This window comes from Protopterus annectens, chromosome 8.part0 (assembly GCF_019279795.1).
Source record: "Protopterus annectens isolate FY-2018-M chromosome 8.part0, PAN1.0, whole genome shotgun sequence".
NCBI lineage: Eukaryota > Metazoa > Chordata > Ceratodontiformes > Protopteridae > Protopterus > Protopterus annectens.
The window spans coordinates 95,585,241-95,604,322 of NC_056741.1; the positions used below are offsets into that span (position 1 = coordinate 95,585,241).

At 39.6% G+C, this 19,082-nt stretch overlaps 1 protein-coding gene across 1 annotated transcript in view; it reads right to left on the reverse strand.

Annotated features, from left to right (window-relative positions):
- Nucleotides 1-17,718: 17,718 nt before the first annotated feature.
- LOC122808667 (C-type lectin domain family 4 member E-like) overlaps nucleotides 17,719-19,082 on the reverse strand; it is a 431,913-nt gene continuing 430,549 nt past the window's right edge. Inside the window, exon 6 of the mRNA XM_044079643.1 lies at nucleotides 17,719-18,617. Within this exon, the coding sequence (XP_043935578.1) occupies nucleotides 18,452-18,617 (166 nt within the window). The 3' untranslated portion in view covers nucleotides 17,719-18,451. The remainder of the gene's footprint in view (nucleotides 18,618-19,082) is intronic.

Sequence of the window (19,082 nt, forward strand, 5' to 3'; positions counted from 1 at the left end):
GTAGAGTCTCTTTGCTCCTTTATCTGTTTAAAAACTTTAATTTTGTGGTTCACTGCTGTCATACAGATTTCTGTAGTGTTTACTGTCTAAAGAGTGTAGGCTAATAGCTTTAGTATTGGCCCTATACTTGGTGGCTTTGCAGTTGCCCGTCCCTGCTATAAATTTGATCTGGGACAGTCCTCCCAGTCTAGTGTCATTAGCTCATTCTACCTAATACAGAGAGAACATCTGAGAAGGCCTTCTGTTACTCCTTTCTCCCTTTCTTAAAAAAATTGCCTGAATCTCCTTGTGTTCTGACTGTGCTTCTTAAACATTTTGGAAATATAGAGTATATTTTAGTGCATTTATTATAACTGTATTTGCCTTAATATTGCTACAACTGTAGTACTCTAGGGTGCACTGCATCTGAATTGTTTGTGTGTTTTAGCTGCTTTTCTGTATATATAGGCTTCTCTGTATATGTAGACTAGTTACTTATTCTACTATATACTGCCTTTTAAATTATTTTTCAGTTGTGCACTTGCCTTGCTTCATTTAAAAAGTTTTAAATTGCTAATTTTGTAGAGTTTTAATTGCATTTACTGTTTAGGACTACACACTCAAGTGTGTTAGCCTTTTCTGTGTTTATTTAATGTATTATTGCATTGTTTAGCCTGTTTTAACAAAAAAAAAAATACTATCTTGTTTGCTCGTTTCCCACCTTTCCTAGCCAGTATAGTCCAGATACCAGGCTTTGCTTGTCTCGGGACTTTATTTTCTGTGTTCAGAGCTATCCAGACCTTACTGTGGTTGAGGGAAGTCCTACTGCTTACCAATGAGAGTGGTGAGCATTGCACTGCATATCTAACACTAGAGGAGTGGTTTTCAGCTCTGAAATTGTAATTTTATTAGCCTTTATTAGCCTTTTTGGGCTTTTTTTCTATCCCTTTCAACTTTCTGGCTTAAAAATGCATGTGTTTGCACATTTTTCGCATTGTGCAGCATTGCGGGGCTACAGTAAATCTATTCCAGGTGCCAGAAAGTCTGCTCTTCAAATTTTCCCTTGGAACTAGCTGGTTTCTCAGTAGTAGCACTAAAATCTGAACCCCTGTGACTAGCAGTTGCTTTAGAAACTGCTGGAAAGCACTAGGAAGCCTGACACTGATACAAGCATTCAACTCTCCTTGTCAATAAAGAGAAATTAATCGTAGGCACTAAACAGCCTATAATTGCAAAGTACCTTGCAAAGGTAAGGGAAAACAGCTCTTGTACTTTACAAAAAAAGCACCTAAACAGGCATGTCCAAGGGTCAGCTTCCGGTGATTTCTCAGCCTATAATTGCAAAGTACCTTGCAAAGGTGAGGGAAAACAGCTCTTGTACTTTACAAAAAAAAACACCTAAACAGGCATGTCCAAGGGTCAGCTTCTGGTGATTTCTCCTGTCCACCTGGTGAATGTGGGCATACTGGAGCAATGCAGCAACTGCCCCATGTACATAGACAACCCACTCCTCCTACCACCCAACACTACAACCTGCAAGAGATGCACTTACATAGCCAAACTGGAAGCAAAGCTCTCTATAGCCAATATTGTGCTAGACAGTCAAGCGGAGAAGGTTACCACCTGCACTATACCTCAAGCAACTCATAGCCCTTCAAAACCCACACCATCAACACCTACACATAGCAACACTAAACCCAAATATGCAGAAGCCCTTAACATTAACCTGCCCAAGCAACAAGGACCTCCAAAGCTGAAACGCAAACACCCCTCACAACCAAAGTGGTACATAGCTCACAACACCAGTGTGCCACCCAGCAACAGCCCCTAAGGCAAGACAATGTACCCAACACTTTAGTCATAGGTGACTCTATAGTCAGGCACACTGATATCTCACTCACCAGGCTGAACAATGAGAAAATTACAGTCGGGTGCCAGGAACCGCCACATAATGCATGCACTCAAGTCACTCCACAACAAGTACAAATATGACTCTGTCATTGTCCATGTTGGAGTGAATGACTTGAGACGTACCTCCCTGGACTACATGAAAAGAGACATGGAAGAACTCTCAGATCATATGGCCCAGGCAGGTATGACCGTAGCCCTGAGTAGCATCCTGCCTTCACCCAGAATGATTCCAAAGTATAAGGACAAAATGATTGACTTCAACACTTGGCTAAGCTTCCGGTGTCATACAAAGGGAATCCAGTATCTGTCTGCTTGGGAAGACATGATCAATAAACCACGATGCTTTGCCAGAGAGGGTCTGCACCTGTCACCCCTGGGATTCAGGTTACTGGCTAAAGCTCTTGCCACCCTTATAGTGCCTTTTTTAGGCAAGGTTCAAAGGACAAAACCACCACCGTATCAGATACAAGCATACAAAATCTGAAGGTAATGCTACTCAATGCTAGAAGTCTAAACCTCAAAATGCACTCTCATGAGGCACTCCAAAAAATGGAGAACATTGATATCTGTGCAGTAACTGAGACCTGGTTCAAGAATCCAGAGAGCACCCCTGCAATACCAGGCTACAACTCTTACCAAACTTTTAAGCCACAAAACCAAGACCGAAACACTAAATTGGAGGAGTGTCCATATTCACCAAGGATATTCACACCTCCAGGCTAGTTGTCCAACACAATGCATCTGAAATTCTCCAGGTGCAACTAACACTAGAGAAGACTGCAATCCAAATTGTAGCTTGCTACAGATGTCCCACCATGCCCCAAGATTCTCAATACACCTTTCTAAACCTACTGGAAAATATTAAGTTACAACCAAACACCCTAATACTGGGTGATTTCAACTACCCTGCCATTAACTGGGAAAACTACTCAGGTACCAACACCTTTTCCCAACAGTTCTTGGAATTCATAAATTCCAATGCCTTGGATCAACTAATCCATTGTCCCACCAGAGGCTCCAATATCCTAGACCTGGTCATTACCAACATAGGAGATAGATGCTCCACACCAGTGGTCACCCCCTCATTGGTCAGGTCTGACCATAAGCAAATCGCCCTTGACATCCACATCCCACTCCCACCCCCCAGTAAGGAAACCTCCATAAAAGAATTCTCTGAAGCCAACTTCAGGCTACTGAAGTCAGAAGTGACAAATTTCATGACACCCATGCAAACAGGATCTGAAAGTTCGACTGCTGAATCCTACACTAAGGCACTGTATGAGCACATCCACTCGTGCATAAATCGTGCCATCCCAAATAGAACCAAGATGCTCTCCTCCAAAAAAAGGAAGCCAATCTGGTGGACCCCTGCTGTAAGCAAACTATACAACAGAAAGAAGAAACTGATGCAGAAAAGAGGAAAATCCCAGGATGCAAAAAACTCCCACAGCGGCTTCAGTAAGAAGCTGAGATCCCTCATAAAATCCTCAAAAGCTAGTTACGACAATAACATTTCCAAAGATTCCAAAGACAACCACAAGGCATTCTATAGTTATGTCAAGAATCTAAATGGCAATGCTTAGATCAGCTCTGAGCTACAACAGAATGGCATTAAATATGCTGATCCCAAGGATATTGCCAATATCCTGGCAGATCGATTTAGTGCCGACTTTACCCCCCTCTCATCCCCTAAAGGGTCCATCTCAATGCCAAAAGATTGTCGAATTCCGGTAATCATGGCCACACAGGTAGAAACCGCACTCTTCAAAGCTAGGAACACAGCATCCATGGGACCAGATGACATCCCGGGCTGTGTTCTACATGAACTACAAAATTAACTGGCACCTCACCTAAGTGTCATGTTTAATCATAGCTTCACCTCAGGCTTCATGCATACTGAGTGGTGCACAGCTACAGTTATCCCACTCCACAAGGGGGGATCCATCTTGGATCCTAGGAACTACTGTCCCATCAGTCTGACAAGCCTGATCTGCAAGGGTATGGAATGCATTATCATGGAACTTATAAACAAAGACATTGGCAGCCTTCAAACACTGGACCCCACCCAGTTTGGGTTCGTGAAGGGCCAATCTTGTCTCCTGAACCTGAATGACTTCTTTGAATCAGTCTCCAGAGCTGTGGATGAGGGTAAGGCAGTCCACACAGCCTATCTGGACCTTGCCAAGGCCTTCAACACCATCCCCCACTCTGGAATCATAGATAAACATACTAAGCTGGGCATAAATCCCTATGTCACTTGATGGGTCGCCAACTGACTTACTGACAGAACTCAGACTGTAAAAGTAGCCGACTCCAAATCCAGCTCCAGACAAGTGACAACTGGAGTACCTCAGGGTTCAGTCCTGGGACGATTTTTGTTTGGCATCTACTTCTCTGAAGTAGAGGCCAACACTAAGGGACTCTGGCTAACAAAGTTCGCAGATGACTGCAAACTGGGAGCCATTACTGAATCCCCAAATGATGTGAATATTCTGCAAAAGGGCCTTACAGAAACAGATGCCTGGTGCCAGAGCCATGGGCTCAAGCTTAATGCCAAGAAATGTATAGTTATCCCCTTTGGAAAAAAACATGTACCCATGAATTACCACGTAGGTGGCAGTACACTGGCAGTACACTAAACATCGAAAGTGTAATGAGAGACTTAAGGACACAGGTGATCAGTGGTCTCACCTTCAATAACCATATCGCCACAACAGTCAGGAAATCCTTCTATGTGGCACACCTCATCACTAAGGGCTTTTCATTCAGAAAAAAGGAGGTCATTGTCTCACTGTACTCATCCCTCATTAGACCCATTATAGAGTATAACGCCCCATTTGGTATGTACCTCACAGAACATCTGCAATAGCTGGAAAGGCCACAGAAATACCTCACTAAAAGAATCACAGGCCTAAAGCAGATGCCATATGCTGACCATCTAAAAAAATTCCCACTATACTCTGTGGCATATCGTCTACTCAGAAGTGATCTCTGCTTAACATACAAGGCCATGTCAAACCCTGAGCTGTTGGACATGCTCCACTTAAAGAAATCCCAATCCCTCAGAGCCACCCACTCCAGGGATCTAAACCTTGTCATCACAATGAACAAAACATGCTGAAGGGATAGATTCCTGACCCAAAGGCTACCCATACTCTGGAATAGACTGCCTATACATGTCAAGCAGAGCACCTCCTTGGCCCTCTTCAAAAGGAACCTTGATGATTGGACGGGAGATAGGAAATTCACCCCGGGGATCATGTAAATCACCCTGCTAGACAGGGGTCCAGGGAAGTAAATATTGTGGGAAGAAATATCCAGGGAATTGTTATGGCTAGGCTTGTATAGGTCCTAAGGCCGATAGCCTAGTACCAACCTATGAACCTATGAACCTAAATCACCAGCTACTGCTAAACACATTAAAATCACTCTCCACAGATAACCTAGCAATTACCTGGTTTCATTCTTACCTAAGTGACAGACAACAAGCTGTAATATGGAACAATAACCTATTGTACCTTTTACCAGTCACCCTTGGAGTCCCACAGAGATCTATATTATGTCCCCTCCTATTCTCCATATTCATTAATGACCTGTACAGAGTCATTCCTAATGCAACTTGCATTCAGTATGCAGATGGCTCAGCCCTAATCTGCTCTGCCACCTCCCCCACAGATTTACAATCCTTGTCCCAAATCACTTTCAACAAAGTAGAGAACTGGCTCATTGGTCGCCAACTACTATTAAACCCAAATAAATCCAAACTATTACTCTTCTCCCCAACTAGCAAGGTCCCCTCACCACCTCTCACCATAATATCTAACAATGGTACCATAATTTACCCAGAACCTAGTACTAAACTACTAGGAGTTTTCATCGACAACAACCTCAAGTTTGATGCTCACATAGGCAAAACTATTAAAACAGTTAATAAAAAATTAGACTCTTTATACAGGATTAAACCATTCCTAACCCCGTCTGCTAGAACTGTTATTTCCAGTACACATCTGCTATTGACTCTTCTTTATGCCTCACCCATCTTCGTAAACCTAAGCAAATCAAACCTCAGTACATCTACTAGGTGCTACAATAACATTACTAGATTTTCCACAGGATTAGCTTATAGAACCCATCACTGCCTTAACCTTCAACCGTTAGACTGCCTTGAATTACTCTATCAATTGCAAAATAACCAATAGTTGTTCACAAAATCCTCTACCAACCAGACAGTACACTCATACTGAAAAATATTATTACCCCCTACAGTAACCTAAAATCCCTTTGCTCTTCCAAAAAATTGCTAGTGCAAACTGTTAAAACCAACAATTCAGCTGGCGAATCATTTTTCTCCAACTCTGCCGGTAAAAACTGGAACCTACTTCCTGCTGAACTCACCACTGACCCCTCCTTATACCAATTCAAAAAATCCCTTACAAAATACCTAAAAATGCAGTGGCTTTTTCCCTGTACAAACCCTGATTAACCCCCACTCAAACATAATTCATAAACGAGAACCTCATTACAAGAATAAAACTCTAACTCTCTAACTGTTTAAAATTCTGTGTATCACCCACCTACTGATTTAAAGTTAACACTACATCATGTATGATAACCACCTTAATATATGTGTTTTCCTTTTTCAGATGAAATCATTAACTATTTCTTTCTCAGCTACTTGCTTCCAACCTTTGCTGTGTGTATGTGAGAAAAACATGTACTTGTGTGTACATATCATTAAACAAATCTCAGTTTTGTGATAACTCATTGTAATAATTTCACTGTATTTACACTTGTGTTTGTACATTTGGAGCTTTTCTCCCTGGGACTCCACTGAAAATGGACCTGTATCCAGTCAGACTTTCCCAGTTAACAAATGTAAAATAAAAATAAATAAATAAAAATATTGTGACATTGATACTAATAGCTTTAGATTAAAATGTTATAGTATTCTGAAATGCTGTTCTTTTAGGCCAGACAGATGTTACATGTACACAACATACAAGAAACAGAATACAATAATAATTTCTAAACCATTTGTGAATAGAAAAAAAAAATCCATTTCTTTGACTTTTTTTTCTTTAGGTTGGTACAGTGCTATGTTCATTGTTTTAGGTATCGTATCTGAAGGATTTAAAGTGCAGATTTAATTCAATAATTGGTGAAATCAGTGAGGTATAAAGTGATACGATTGTCTGCATAGACTGACTAGTCATGCCATATATAATTTGATTTGCTACAGGATATACATTTCTGTCTTTGTAAGACACATACTGGTCAAATTTAAATAATGTACTGTTACCCAAATATATTAGTTTCACTTTTTTATGACCTAGCCATTTATTTTGTAATCATTAGTCTTATCTTTTGTGTTATGTCTCATGATGCTACACTGAAGAACATTAAAGGGGAGGTCATTATTACCTCATCTGATATGCAATTTTTGTAGAGTATCTTGGGAAATTCTAGCATCTTTTCACTCAGTAATTATATTACTAAGTTTGCAATAATCAGAACAGCTGGATATTCTTAGTATGTTTTCCATTTTTTACACTGAGAACAATAATCAAACACAGGCCAAACAAAAAGAAAAAGAAGAAAATAAAAAATAAAACCTCCTAGTAAAGAGCCCTGAACGAAACTATTGGTAGTCTAATTTCAGTTGTATTCTGCTGTGTAGTAAGTGGTTTCCTCATTGAATTATTTATAAATTGAGATTTCCGATATGCAGTCCCTTAACCTCACTTGTATCCTGTCACTTAGCCAGTGTTTTCCACTTCAAACTATTTATAAATTGAGATTTAAGACAGGTAATCTTCTAACCTCATGTGAATCCTGTTGCTTATCCAATGTTTTCCATTTTGAATTATGTACAAGATGGGATTTCATATTATTCATTTTTCATGTACTAATTTATGTGAAATACTAATGAATGGTATAAGTAAGTGAGCATAATCATATGTAGAGTCATCCATTTATCAAGTTCTGCTATTATGTCTGAAAAATAATTCCAGAAGATCATATCTAACAGAAATAGTTTGCTTTGTATATTTTGGATAAGCTCCATTATGACTCCTTCCACTATATTACAAAGAATACTACTCAGGCTGATGGCTTAAAATTGTTTGGGCCTGATGTGTCCTACATCCCCCTTTGTGAACTGTTATCACTGCAGGTTGTTTCCATAGGTAAGTGACATGTCCACTTGTCAACATTTTTTCAATATATTTTATCTCACTATGACAACTTCACACCTGTGTGCCATTTAAATACTTCTACAATACCTACTTCATTAAAAACATCATGTCCCAACGATGTAAATCAACTGAGGTAAAGCCTTTATCAAATATGCTCACTCATTCCTTAACTAATGACTTTAGGACAACCTCTACCTAACCTACCCAAGGGAAAATAGTAGAAAAAAATAGTCTGTGACGAAATCACCCAATACCTACAAACTTACAGCATCATCTTCCTATATTAGCATGGATTCTGTACAGGCCACAGCACTAGGACTACGATCTATTATCTCACAGATGATATTCCAATAAATATTGATAAGAAAAATCTAGTGGGAGATATCTTCATAGACCTTTGGCATAGTCAATTATTTCCTCCCTCTGCAGTTCCTCTGTAATGAAGGATTCAACCAAATGCAACATATTGTTTTAAATACTTCTTAATTAACAGATACTTTATAGTACAGATTAGATCCACATCTTCTCAGGTCACCTCATAACCAAAGGGGTCCCCTCAAAGTGCCACCATCTTCCTTACTCTCTTCTCACTATACATAAACAAATTTCCCTCTCACCTTCCACAGCTACCTATGTTACTTTATGCACATGATATTGTGATCTGCAGGTCAGGCTCCTCCAAGTCTCTGTTTAAAGATGTCCTGGAGGAAGAACTTACCAATTTCAATAACAGTTTCTACCAACAGAAAAATAATCAACCTCCAAAAAAAAAATGGCAAGCTATTTTGCATACTACCAAGACTCAACAAGAATTCTTTCAACTGTGGCATCATACAAAATAACAAAGAACCACTAGAAACTGTCTAGATTTTCAGATAATTGGGAATCTGGTGGGATACCACCCTTGACTTTTAACATTAGTCAAAGTCAAGTCAAAGAAAACTTTATTGTCATTCAGAACTATACAGCAGTGTAGCTGAACGAAATTACAATGCTTTCCTCTCAATGCAGGAAACAATTGCACATATAGGTTCATAGGTTCATAGGTAGATACTAGGCTATTGGCCCTGGGGCCTATACAAGCCCAGCCAGAAAGATATCCTGGCTTTTGCCACCCAAGAAAATTATTCTCCTGTCTCACTGTCGAGCAGAGCCACAGAGGTGATCCCTGGGGTGAATTTCCAATTTCCCATCCAGTCATCAAGATTTTTCTTGAAGAGTGCTAATGAGGAGCTTTGTTTGATATAGATAGGTAGTTTATTCCAGAGTACGGGAAATCTCTGTGACAGGAATCTATCCCTCTGGCATGTTCTGTTTATTGTGGTGACAAGGTTTAGGTCCCTAGTGCGTGTAGCTCGGAGGGATTGGGATTTCTTTAATTGGAGCATGTCCAACAGCTCTGGGTTTGACATAGCTTTGTTTGTTAGGCAGAGATCATCTCTGAGTAGGCGATATGTGACGGAGTAAAGCTGGAGCTTTTTGAGACGGTCTGCGTAGGCCATCTGTTTGAGGCCGGTAATCCTCTTTGTGAGGTATTTCTGCGGCCTTTCCAGTTGTTATAGATGTCTTGTGAGGTACATACCAAAAGGGGCATTGTACTCTATAATGGGTCTAATGAGTGATGAGTACAGGGGAACAATGACCTCTTTTTTCTGGATGAGAAACCTTTTGTGATGAGGTGTGCCACGAAGAAGGATTTCCTGACTACTGTGGTGATATGATTATCAAAGGAGAGACTACTGTCCACTTGTGTCCCAAGGTCTCTTATCACACTTTCAGTGTTAAGTATACTACTGCCTATGTTGCAGTTCATGGGTACAGAGTTTTTACCAAAGGGGATGACAATGCACTTTTTGGCATTGAGCTTGAGGCCATGGCTTTGACACCAGGCATCTGTCTCAGTGAGGCCCTGTTGTAGGATGTCCACATCGTTAGGAGTTTTGATTATGGTTCCTAGTTTGCAGTCATCTGCGAACTTCATTAGCCAAAGACCTTCTGTGTTAGCCTGTACTTCAGAGAAGTAGATACCAAAAAGGAGAGGACCCAGGACTGAACCCTGTGGTACTCCACTTGTCACTAGTCTGAAGTCAGATTTGGAGTCTGCTACATTCACAGTGTGGGTTCTGTCAGTGAGCCAGTTGGCAACCCATCTTCTGACATAGGGATTTATACCTAGTTTAGTGAGTTTATCTATAATGCCAGAGTGGGGAATGGTGTTGAAAGCCTTGGCAAGATCTAGATAGGCTGTGTGAACCACCTTACCCTTATCTACGTCTTTGGTGACTGCTTCAAAGAAGTCTATCAGGTTTAGGAGACATGATCTGCCTTTTACAAACCTGAACTGGGTGGGGTCCAGAGTTTGGAGATTACCAATGTCTTTGTTTATAAGTTCCATGATGATATGCTCCATGGCCTTGCAGACCAGGCTCATCAGGCTAATGGGGCGGTAGTTTCCAGGGTTCATGGTGGCTCCCCCTTGTGGAATAGAATAACGGTCGCTATGCGCCATTCAGAAGGCACAAAGCCTGAGGTGAGGCTATGACTGAACATAGTACTTAGGTGGGGTGCCAATTCATTCTGTAGTTCATGTAGAACGCAGCCTTGGATGTTGTCTGGTCCCATGCATGCTGTGTTCTTGGCTTTGGAGAATGTGTTTTTTACCTGTGCAGCCATGATTACAGGAACTTTGCATTCTTCCAGTATAGAGATGGGTTCTTTAGGGGGTGATAGGGGGGTAAAGTTAGCACTAAACCTATCTGCCAGGATGTTGGCAATATCAGTTGGGTCTGTATATTTAGTGCCATTGTGCTGTAACTCAGAGCAGATCTGAGTGTTGCCACTGAGATTCTTGACATAGCTCTAGAATGCTTTGTGGTTGTCTTTAGAATCAGTGACAATTTTGTTTTCGTAACTAGCTTTGGAGGATTTGTTTATGGCAGGTGACCACCAGATTGGTTTCCTTTTTTTGGAGGATAGCGTCTTGGTTCTGTATAGGATAGCACGATCCATGCACTCATGTACGTGCTTATAAAGTGCAATTGTGTAGGATTCAGTAGTCGTAACTGTATTGTCCATCTGCAGGGGTGTCATGAAGTTCGCCACTTCTGTCTTAAGAAGCATGAAGCTGGCTTTGGAGAAATTTTTTACCACAGTTTCCTTAATGGGGGGTGGGGGCAGGATGTGGATATCTAGGGTAATTAGCTTATGGTAAGATCAGACCAATGAGGTGTTGACTTCAGGTGTGGTAATAACTAGATCTAGGATAGTGTTGCCCCTGGTGGGGGTGTGGATAAGTTGATCCAGGGCATTGAAGTTTATGAATTTCAGAAAGCGTTGAGTGAAGGAGTTGGTACATGAGTAGTTTTCCCAGCTAATGGTGGGGTAGTTGAAATCACCCATTTTAGGGTGTTTGGTTGAACCCTAATATTTTCCAGTACATCAAGAAAAGAGGAGTGGGAATGCTGGGGCATGGTGGGTGATCTGTAGCAAGCTACAATTTGGATTGCAATTTTGCCCAGAGTTAGTTGCACTTGGATAACCTCGGCTGCATTATGCTGAGCAACTAGCTTGCAAGTGTGGATATCGTTAATGAATATGGACACACCTCCACCTTTGGTGTTCCGGTCCAGGTTACATGGCCGAAAAGTGTGGTATGAGGGGTCTACTTCTTTTGACCTAACTTTCATTTAACCGACACTCATTTTCCTGACCCCATTTGACTGAAATTTCATTTGCCCAACACTTCATTTGCCCGACACTTCACCCCTCACCCCACACCCCCCGTTGTGGGGGGCTGTGCCCCTCACCCCCCCTAACTATATATTCTAACTCCAGGGTCGCACTACAGTGTGGAAGGGGGCATATTCCATTTTCTTGCTAATAATACTTGTCGGGCAAATAAAGTGTCAGGCAAATGAAGTGTCGGGCAAATGAAATTTCAGTCATTTGGTCCCGGGCAAATGGGAGTTAGGTCAAAAGAAGTAGACCAGGTATGAGTTATAGCCTGGTAGTGCATGGGGTGCTCTCTGAGCCTTGAACCTGGTCTCAGTCACTGTACAGATATCTATGTTCTCCATTTTAAGGGGTGCCTCGAGTGAGTGCATTTTGAGATTTAGAATTCTAGCATTGAGTAGCATCACCCTCAGTTTTTGCTTTGCTGTTCCTGTTACAGTGGTGAATTTGTCATTTGAACCTTGCTTACAAAAGGCACTATAGGGGCAGCAAGAACCTTAGCCAGTATCCGGAATCCCAGGGGTGACAGGTGCAGGCCATCTCTGGCAAAGGATCATGGTCTGTCGACCATGTCATCCCAGGCAGACAGATACTGGATCCCATTAGAATGGCACCAAAAGCTTAGCCAATTGATGAAGTCAGTAGAAAGAGAAAAATTAATAAAATATCACAGTAGAATTTTAATAAGTAGCAAATTGTAAGTAAAGTAGGACAATTTGTAAGTAAAGTAGGACAGCTGTGACCCACACCCATCCCAGACAAGGAACAATATGAAGGTAATATTGTCAAAGTAAAATTGAAGCAATTTGTTGAAGGTTGGACATCGAGCTGCCACCTCGGTGTTCGTGAAAATCTACTGCCAGTCATTAGTGGACCGGAGTTCCGCTGTGGAGACCCGTAACCGGGAAAAGCCAAAAGACCAACAACAACAACAGCAGTATATCTATGAATAGCCTGAATTATTGCATAGTTTGTATATTGCACATTACAGTCCTTCAGTGTGTAGGTGGGCTACCTTAGTATTGCACTTAGTTATTGCACATCCATAAAATTAGCCCCTTGATAGGCTAGCTATGTAACAGATGTCATGGTTCATTTTTCCCAAGAGTTCAAAAGTCTAATGGAGACCGGAAATAAACTGTTTTTTAGTCTAGTGGTCTTACAATGCAGGCTTCTGTATCTCCTGCCTGAGGACAGGTGAGTGTACAGACCATTGGCAGGATGCTTTAGATCGCTTGAAATCTTTTTGGCCCTGCCGATGCACCGACATTTCTGTAGATCCTCCAGAGGTGTAAGGGAGGTGCCAATGATTCTTTCTGCTGACCTTACAACTCTCTTGAGAGCCTTCCGATCCTGATTGTTACAGCTCCCATACCAGACTGCAATGATGTTGGTCAGGACACTTTTAATGGTGCCCCTATAAAAGGTCTGAAGTATGGAGCTTGGTAATTTTCCCTTCCTAAGTTTCCTTAGAAAGTGCAAGCATTGATGAGCTTTTTTGACCATGCTGGATACAAGGACTGACCAAGATTAGTTCTCCATGATATGAACACCCAAGAACTTTGTACTCTTGATCCTTTCCACTGTCATCCCTTTTATCACTAGAAGTTTGTGTGGTACTTGAGATCTTCTGAAACCAACAATCAGCTCCTTTGTCTTGCTGACATTCAGTGCTAGATTGTTGCTGTCACACCAGACCTGTAGTTGATCAATCTCTTTCCTGTAGGCCTTCTCTTCTCCGTCTTTAAACAGGCCTATAACAGTGGTGTCATCCGTGAATTTGATGATCCTATTTGTCTCATGTGTGGCCATAGAGTCATGTGTCAGCAAAGTGAAAAGTAGAGGGCTTAAGACACACCCCGTGGTACTCCTGCGTTCAGGATGATACTTCCAGAGCTGTTGTTTCCCAGATGAACCTTTTGAGGTCTTTCAGTAGGGAAACTCAGAATCCAATTGCATAAATGAGAATCTATGCCCATTTGAAGTAGCTTCGATATCAGAGTCTGAGGGATGACAGTGTTGAAGGTAGAACTGGAATTGATGAATAGCAGTCTTGCATAGCAGTTTTTGCTTTCTAAGTGGGTCAGTGTTTCAAGGAGAGCTAGTGAGATGGCATCCCCTGTACTGTGGTTTGTCCTCTATGCAGATTGCAGTGTGTCCAGTAACACTTCATTACCATCAAGGTTAAAGCAACTGGTTGGTAGTCATTCAGAGTTGCTGGCCATGGTTTCTTGTATAGAGGAATGATAGTCATCTCCTTGAAGCATTTTGGAATAGTGGCTAGATGGAGTAAGGTGTTGAAGATGTCAATGAGTACTGGAGCCAGTTCCATCGCACATTCTCTTAGTACCCTGCCCATGATGTTGTCAGGGCCAGCTGCTTTCCTAGGGTTGACATGTTTTAGGGTTCTGGTGACATTGATTCTACTGAAGCTCAGCACCACTGCATCCTTGTCTTCAGGGATTCTGCATGCTGTTGTTTTGTTGTCAGCATCAAACCTACAGAAGAATTTGTTCAGTTGGTTCAGAAACTCGATACTATCATCACATGAAGCTGATGTAGGCTTGTAGTTGGTGATGATTTAAATTCCTTTTCATACCATGCCTGGTATCCTTCTGGTCCTTGAAGTGACTTTGGATATTTCTGCCATAGGATGTTTTCATCTCCTTGATACCTTTGTTCAGCTTGGCTCTGGCTACACTTGAAGCTTCCATATCTTAGGATTTGAAAGCTACATTTCTTACTTTCAGGAGCTTGTACATCTCACTAGTTAGCCAAGGTTTTTGATTTGCCCATATGGTGATGAGTTTGGTGCTTGTTACATCCTCCACACACATAGAAATGTAAGCTGTGACCAACTCACTGTATGTGTCCAAGTCAACTCAGCAGCCTCTCTAAACAATGGCCAGTCTGTATAGTTGAAGCAGTCTTGTAGAGCTGAGATTACTCCCCTCAGGCCAGATCCTTATTTATTTTCTAGCTGGTGTACTGGTTTTCAGTATGGATTTATAAGCTGGAACCAGCATGATGGCTAGGTGGTCAGAGCTCCTTATATATAGATACGGTTTTGCTTTATATACACCTTTGATGTTAGTGTAGACCTTATCCAGTACATTTACCCCCCCCCACCCTGTGGCAAAGTTTACATGCTGGTGGTAGTGGGGTAATACGGTCTTTAGGTTAACCTGATTGAAGTCTCCTGCAATTACTATCGTATGCTATAGATTTCTGTTTTGCAGATCACTTATAGATTGATACAAGGTGGACAGTGCATCACAGATACTTGCATCAGGTGGTATGTAGATTGCTGTGATGCATATTCCATTGAACTCTCTTGGCAGGTAGAAGGGCCTACATTTTAGTGATAGAATTTCAATGTTTTCTGAGCAGAAAGTGGTGGTCACTACACAGTTGCTGCACTGGTTGTTATTAACATATATACACACTCCCCCTCCTCTGGACTTGCCACATAGTGACTGAATTCTGTCTGCTCTAAATAAAGTCATGCCTTCTACATTTACTGTGCTATCACTGATATTTTGGTTTAACCAGGTTTCAGTAAACACAAATAAATTGCTGTTTCCCACCTTGTTTTGTAATGAGAGTTCCAGTCTTAAGTGATCCATCTTATTTTCAAGTGACCGTACGTTGACTAGTAGTATGGAGGGCAGTGCTGGCCTGTGAGGATTTACCTTCAATATCACTGAAATTCCTCCTCTGGTGCCTCTTTTCCTCAATCTGGTACATCTTTTAATTTTTTTGTGACTACTAGCTGCCCCGGACATACAATCTGCTTGAAGTTTGCATTCATCTCCATGTTCCAGCAAAATCCTTAGCTGTAGTAGTTCTTGTAGTATGTTTGAGCTTACAGGCCTTACCATAAGAAGCTCATCAAACCCACAGCATAATGAGAATGCAGATACAATTTTTAACAGATTATCAGCACTGTAACTTAATCTAACCAGGTTTCCTTCCTCATTAACTGCTTTTCTTGAAGTTTCTGGTAAAAAAGAAAAAGAAGACAAAAGAAGTATTTTCCTGATGAGATTTGAAGCAGCTGCTGCCCCCTTTTTACACCCAAGTTGCCACGGCCGAAGTGAAAAAACTATTTTGAGAGGAAACAACTCACACTTATTCTAAGGCTAGAGTACTACTCATAAAGAAGTACTACCTCCACAACTGGAACACATATTCTCCTGACTGTCTCATCCTCAAAAAGATCCTCTTCTTACCCTAATCCACCTTCTACATCTTCAGATTCATAAAACAATTACCTCAAAGAGAATATCATTGTACCACACTCACCAAAGCCAAATGGCTGCTTATAAGGACTACTCTGTTTCAAGGTTTCACGATCTTTAAGCTTATCAATATGTAATCCTTTCCTTACTTTATCATCACGGTACAGGAAAACACATACCTTATGTCACCACTTGTCTCCACACGTTACATCCTAACACCATTCACAAAACAAAAATTAACAGAATTCTGCTTTTCTAGTCTACCATAAAGGTCTGGAAATCAATCCCTAAACACATAAGTTACACCTTGCCCTTTCCAAAATTTTAAAATAACTTAAAAAGGATTTCTCTTCAAGGAAGCAAAGTGTAATTGTTATCATACTGTAAATATCATCTAGAACATTTATACTCCCAACTCCTCATTAGGCCTAGAAAGGATGATCATTTTTACATTCTTAGGATATGCAATATACATAGCATTGATGTTTGTGCAAAAAGTGAATGAATCTTCTGGAAGTAACTCTCAAGATCTTCTGTAGTCTGTGTCATATAATTCGTTGTATAATATATAGCACTGTTATTCATATTTATAACACTAAATGATAATTATAAATGCTTCTCTCATATTAATTATATTATTGCTATATGTTGTACATTTTCTCACCTGAGCTAGACTGAAAATGGTCCAGCTGGATCAGAACTATGCCCCACTTAGAAATGAATGAATGAACAGGATTGATTTAATCCAGGTTTTTTGATTCTTTCTAAGAAACCAACAGTGTCGTATCTGGTTACATGGAATATGAAGTTCTAATTTTACTACAGCAACAACTATCCTGTGTTTTTATACAAGGAATGTTTCTACTTGCTTCTCTTAACTTTAACATACCTTTTTGTTTATTGTGAAGTAAACAAAAAGATTGTCTTTTTGTTTATTGTGAACTAAGCACAAAGATTGTTCTGCAAGCAAATCCACTATTTCCTGCCATTGCATTGTCAATTGACGGTTTATTGACAACATATTACATTCATACTTTTCCCTTTCAATTTTCTGAGGTAATTAAGGACTTCATTTCACAACACACATAGTAACATAAAATACCATCTCAACAGTATTTCCTTCACCAAATAATAAACTGAAAAGAAAAGAAAACCTCCAGTAGCATGCATAAATAAAACTGAATAAAAGACTATTCAGACAAAACAGTAATCTCATACCTATTTATCTATATACATACTCATTTTGGTCTGGTTTAAAATTATAACAGATACCATAATCATAACCTGAATGTACCTTAAATAGTACAAAATACAGATTATAAAATACAGTGAAGGTTATGCTGGGGTCTTCGCCAGACACATTAGCCTTTACAATATATTAATAACGCTGATGTACAAAATGACATAGCTACATGCTGGCAAATCAGATATGGACACTTACCATTTTTTTTTCAAAACAATTTTATTGATTTTTGATTCTAACAGATTATAATCAATCACATAAAATCATGAAAGATAAAGAAAAAGTGTATCTAAAAATTTATAACATATATATGCCTCATGTATAAATATATATATATATATATATATATATATATATATATATAAATTAACAAAATTATAAAAACTGAAGTATATACATAGACATCCAATGAATTCATTTGAAATATACTGTTATCTTCTGTTTATATCATACATCACAGATAAGAGAGGGATAAATTAAATGAACTCATTATAAAAGTTAATACTTCTTCAACAAGTTTTTCAGATTGACCCACAAATGATGATCATATGTCTTTCTAGTTGTTCTAGAAATTCTGTTTTTTATTTGTAGACACTTACCATTTTTAATGTTATCATTTTTTTTCATGTAATTTTATAAATTTCTATGTAGAAACAGGACTGTTGGCAAAACAAATGTATACTTCTGACATGATTTGTGTTATAGAAAGAGTCCAAAAGATCAGCTTTATTTAAACTTTTTTCAGTGTTTGTTAAATAAAACAGCTTGTAATAGTTTGTTAAATAAAATCCTTTACAACTATTTTATTGGTTTGAAAGTCAAAGAAAAAATCAGCAATAGAGTTAAGACAAAAGTATTGTATGTCCTATTCTCCCTAACAATTCTGGGAAAATGTAGAAGAAATACAACCAGGATAATGTCAGTAAAAAAGAAAAAAAAAATGACAACATACTGTGTGCAAAGCATGGTACTGGTTACAGATCGATAGTATGTGCAGGACTGAATAAAATTACATTACAAGCCAAACACTAGTTATTTGTGATAATACGTTTAATTGGTTTTAATGTTGTCAGTGCCGCTGTATAAATTGGAAACTGCTGCCAAATATCTCACCAGCATGCACACTTTCCAACATTTCCTGCTTGTCAGAATTACATAAGCATTGAACAGAGATATTTTTCACAAATTCTGTTGTAGGATGTATCACAATTATCATCACTCCAGCCTAGGGGACATACATTTTTTGTCAGAGCAGCACAGTTCTCACCTTGACTGTTAAACTTTTTCACATTTTTGGGTTCTCCCTTACACCAAAAGCTAGAAGAAACAGATAGACAGCGTTAATTAGTCTTAAGATGTTTAACACCATCTTTTTTTCCATCAACATGACAAATCACTTCTTGATGATGATAACAGTGTTAGATATGGTATGCAAAGTCCAGTATTTAGTCAACACTGAAAGGATGCCACTGAACTACGGCTGTATAACAAAGGAAAACACTGATACTTTTTTGGACTGCACATAGAATATCTAGTATTGCATCAGGACTGGTATTTTACTAATTACTCACATGTCTTGAATATTATCTATGTTTTCTTCATTCTAATGGATGATACAAATTTATTGACTTGTTGACGTCACACTGCCATGCTAAACTCCTCAATTATAAAGATATTAGTATAGCTCAGTCTTCAAGTTACACTCTCATATCACTAACCCAAAATCGACAACCAGTATGGCACTAAAAATCAAATTCATTTGTTATGTTAATTGACACAAAA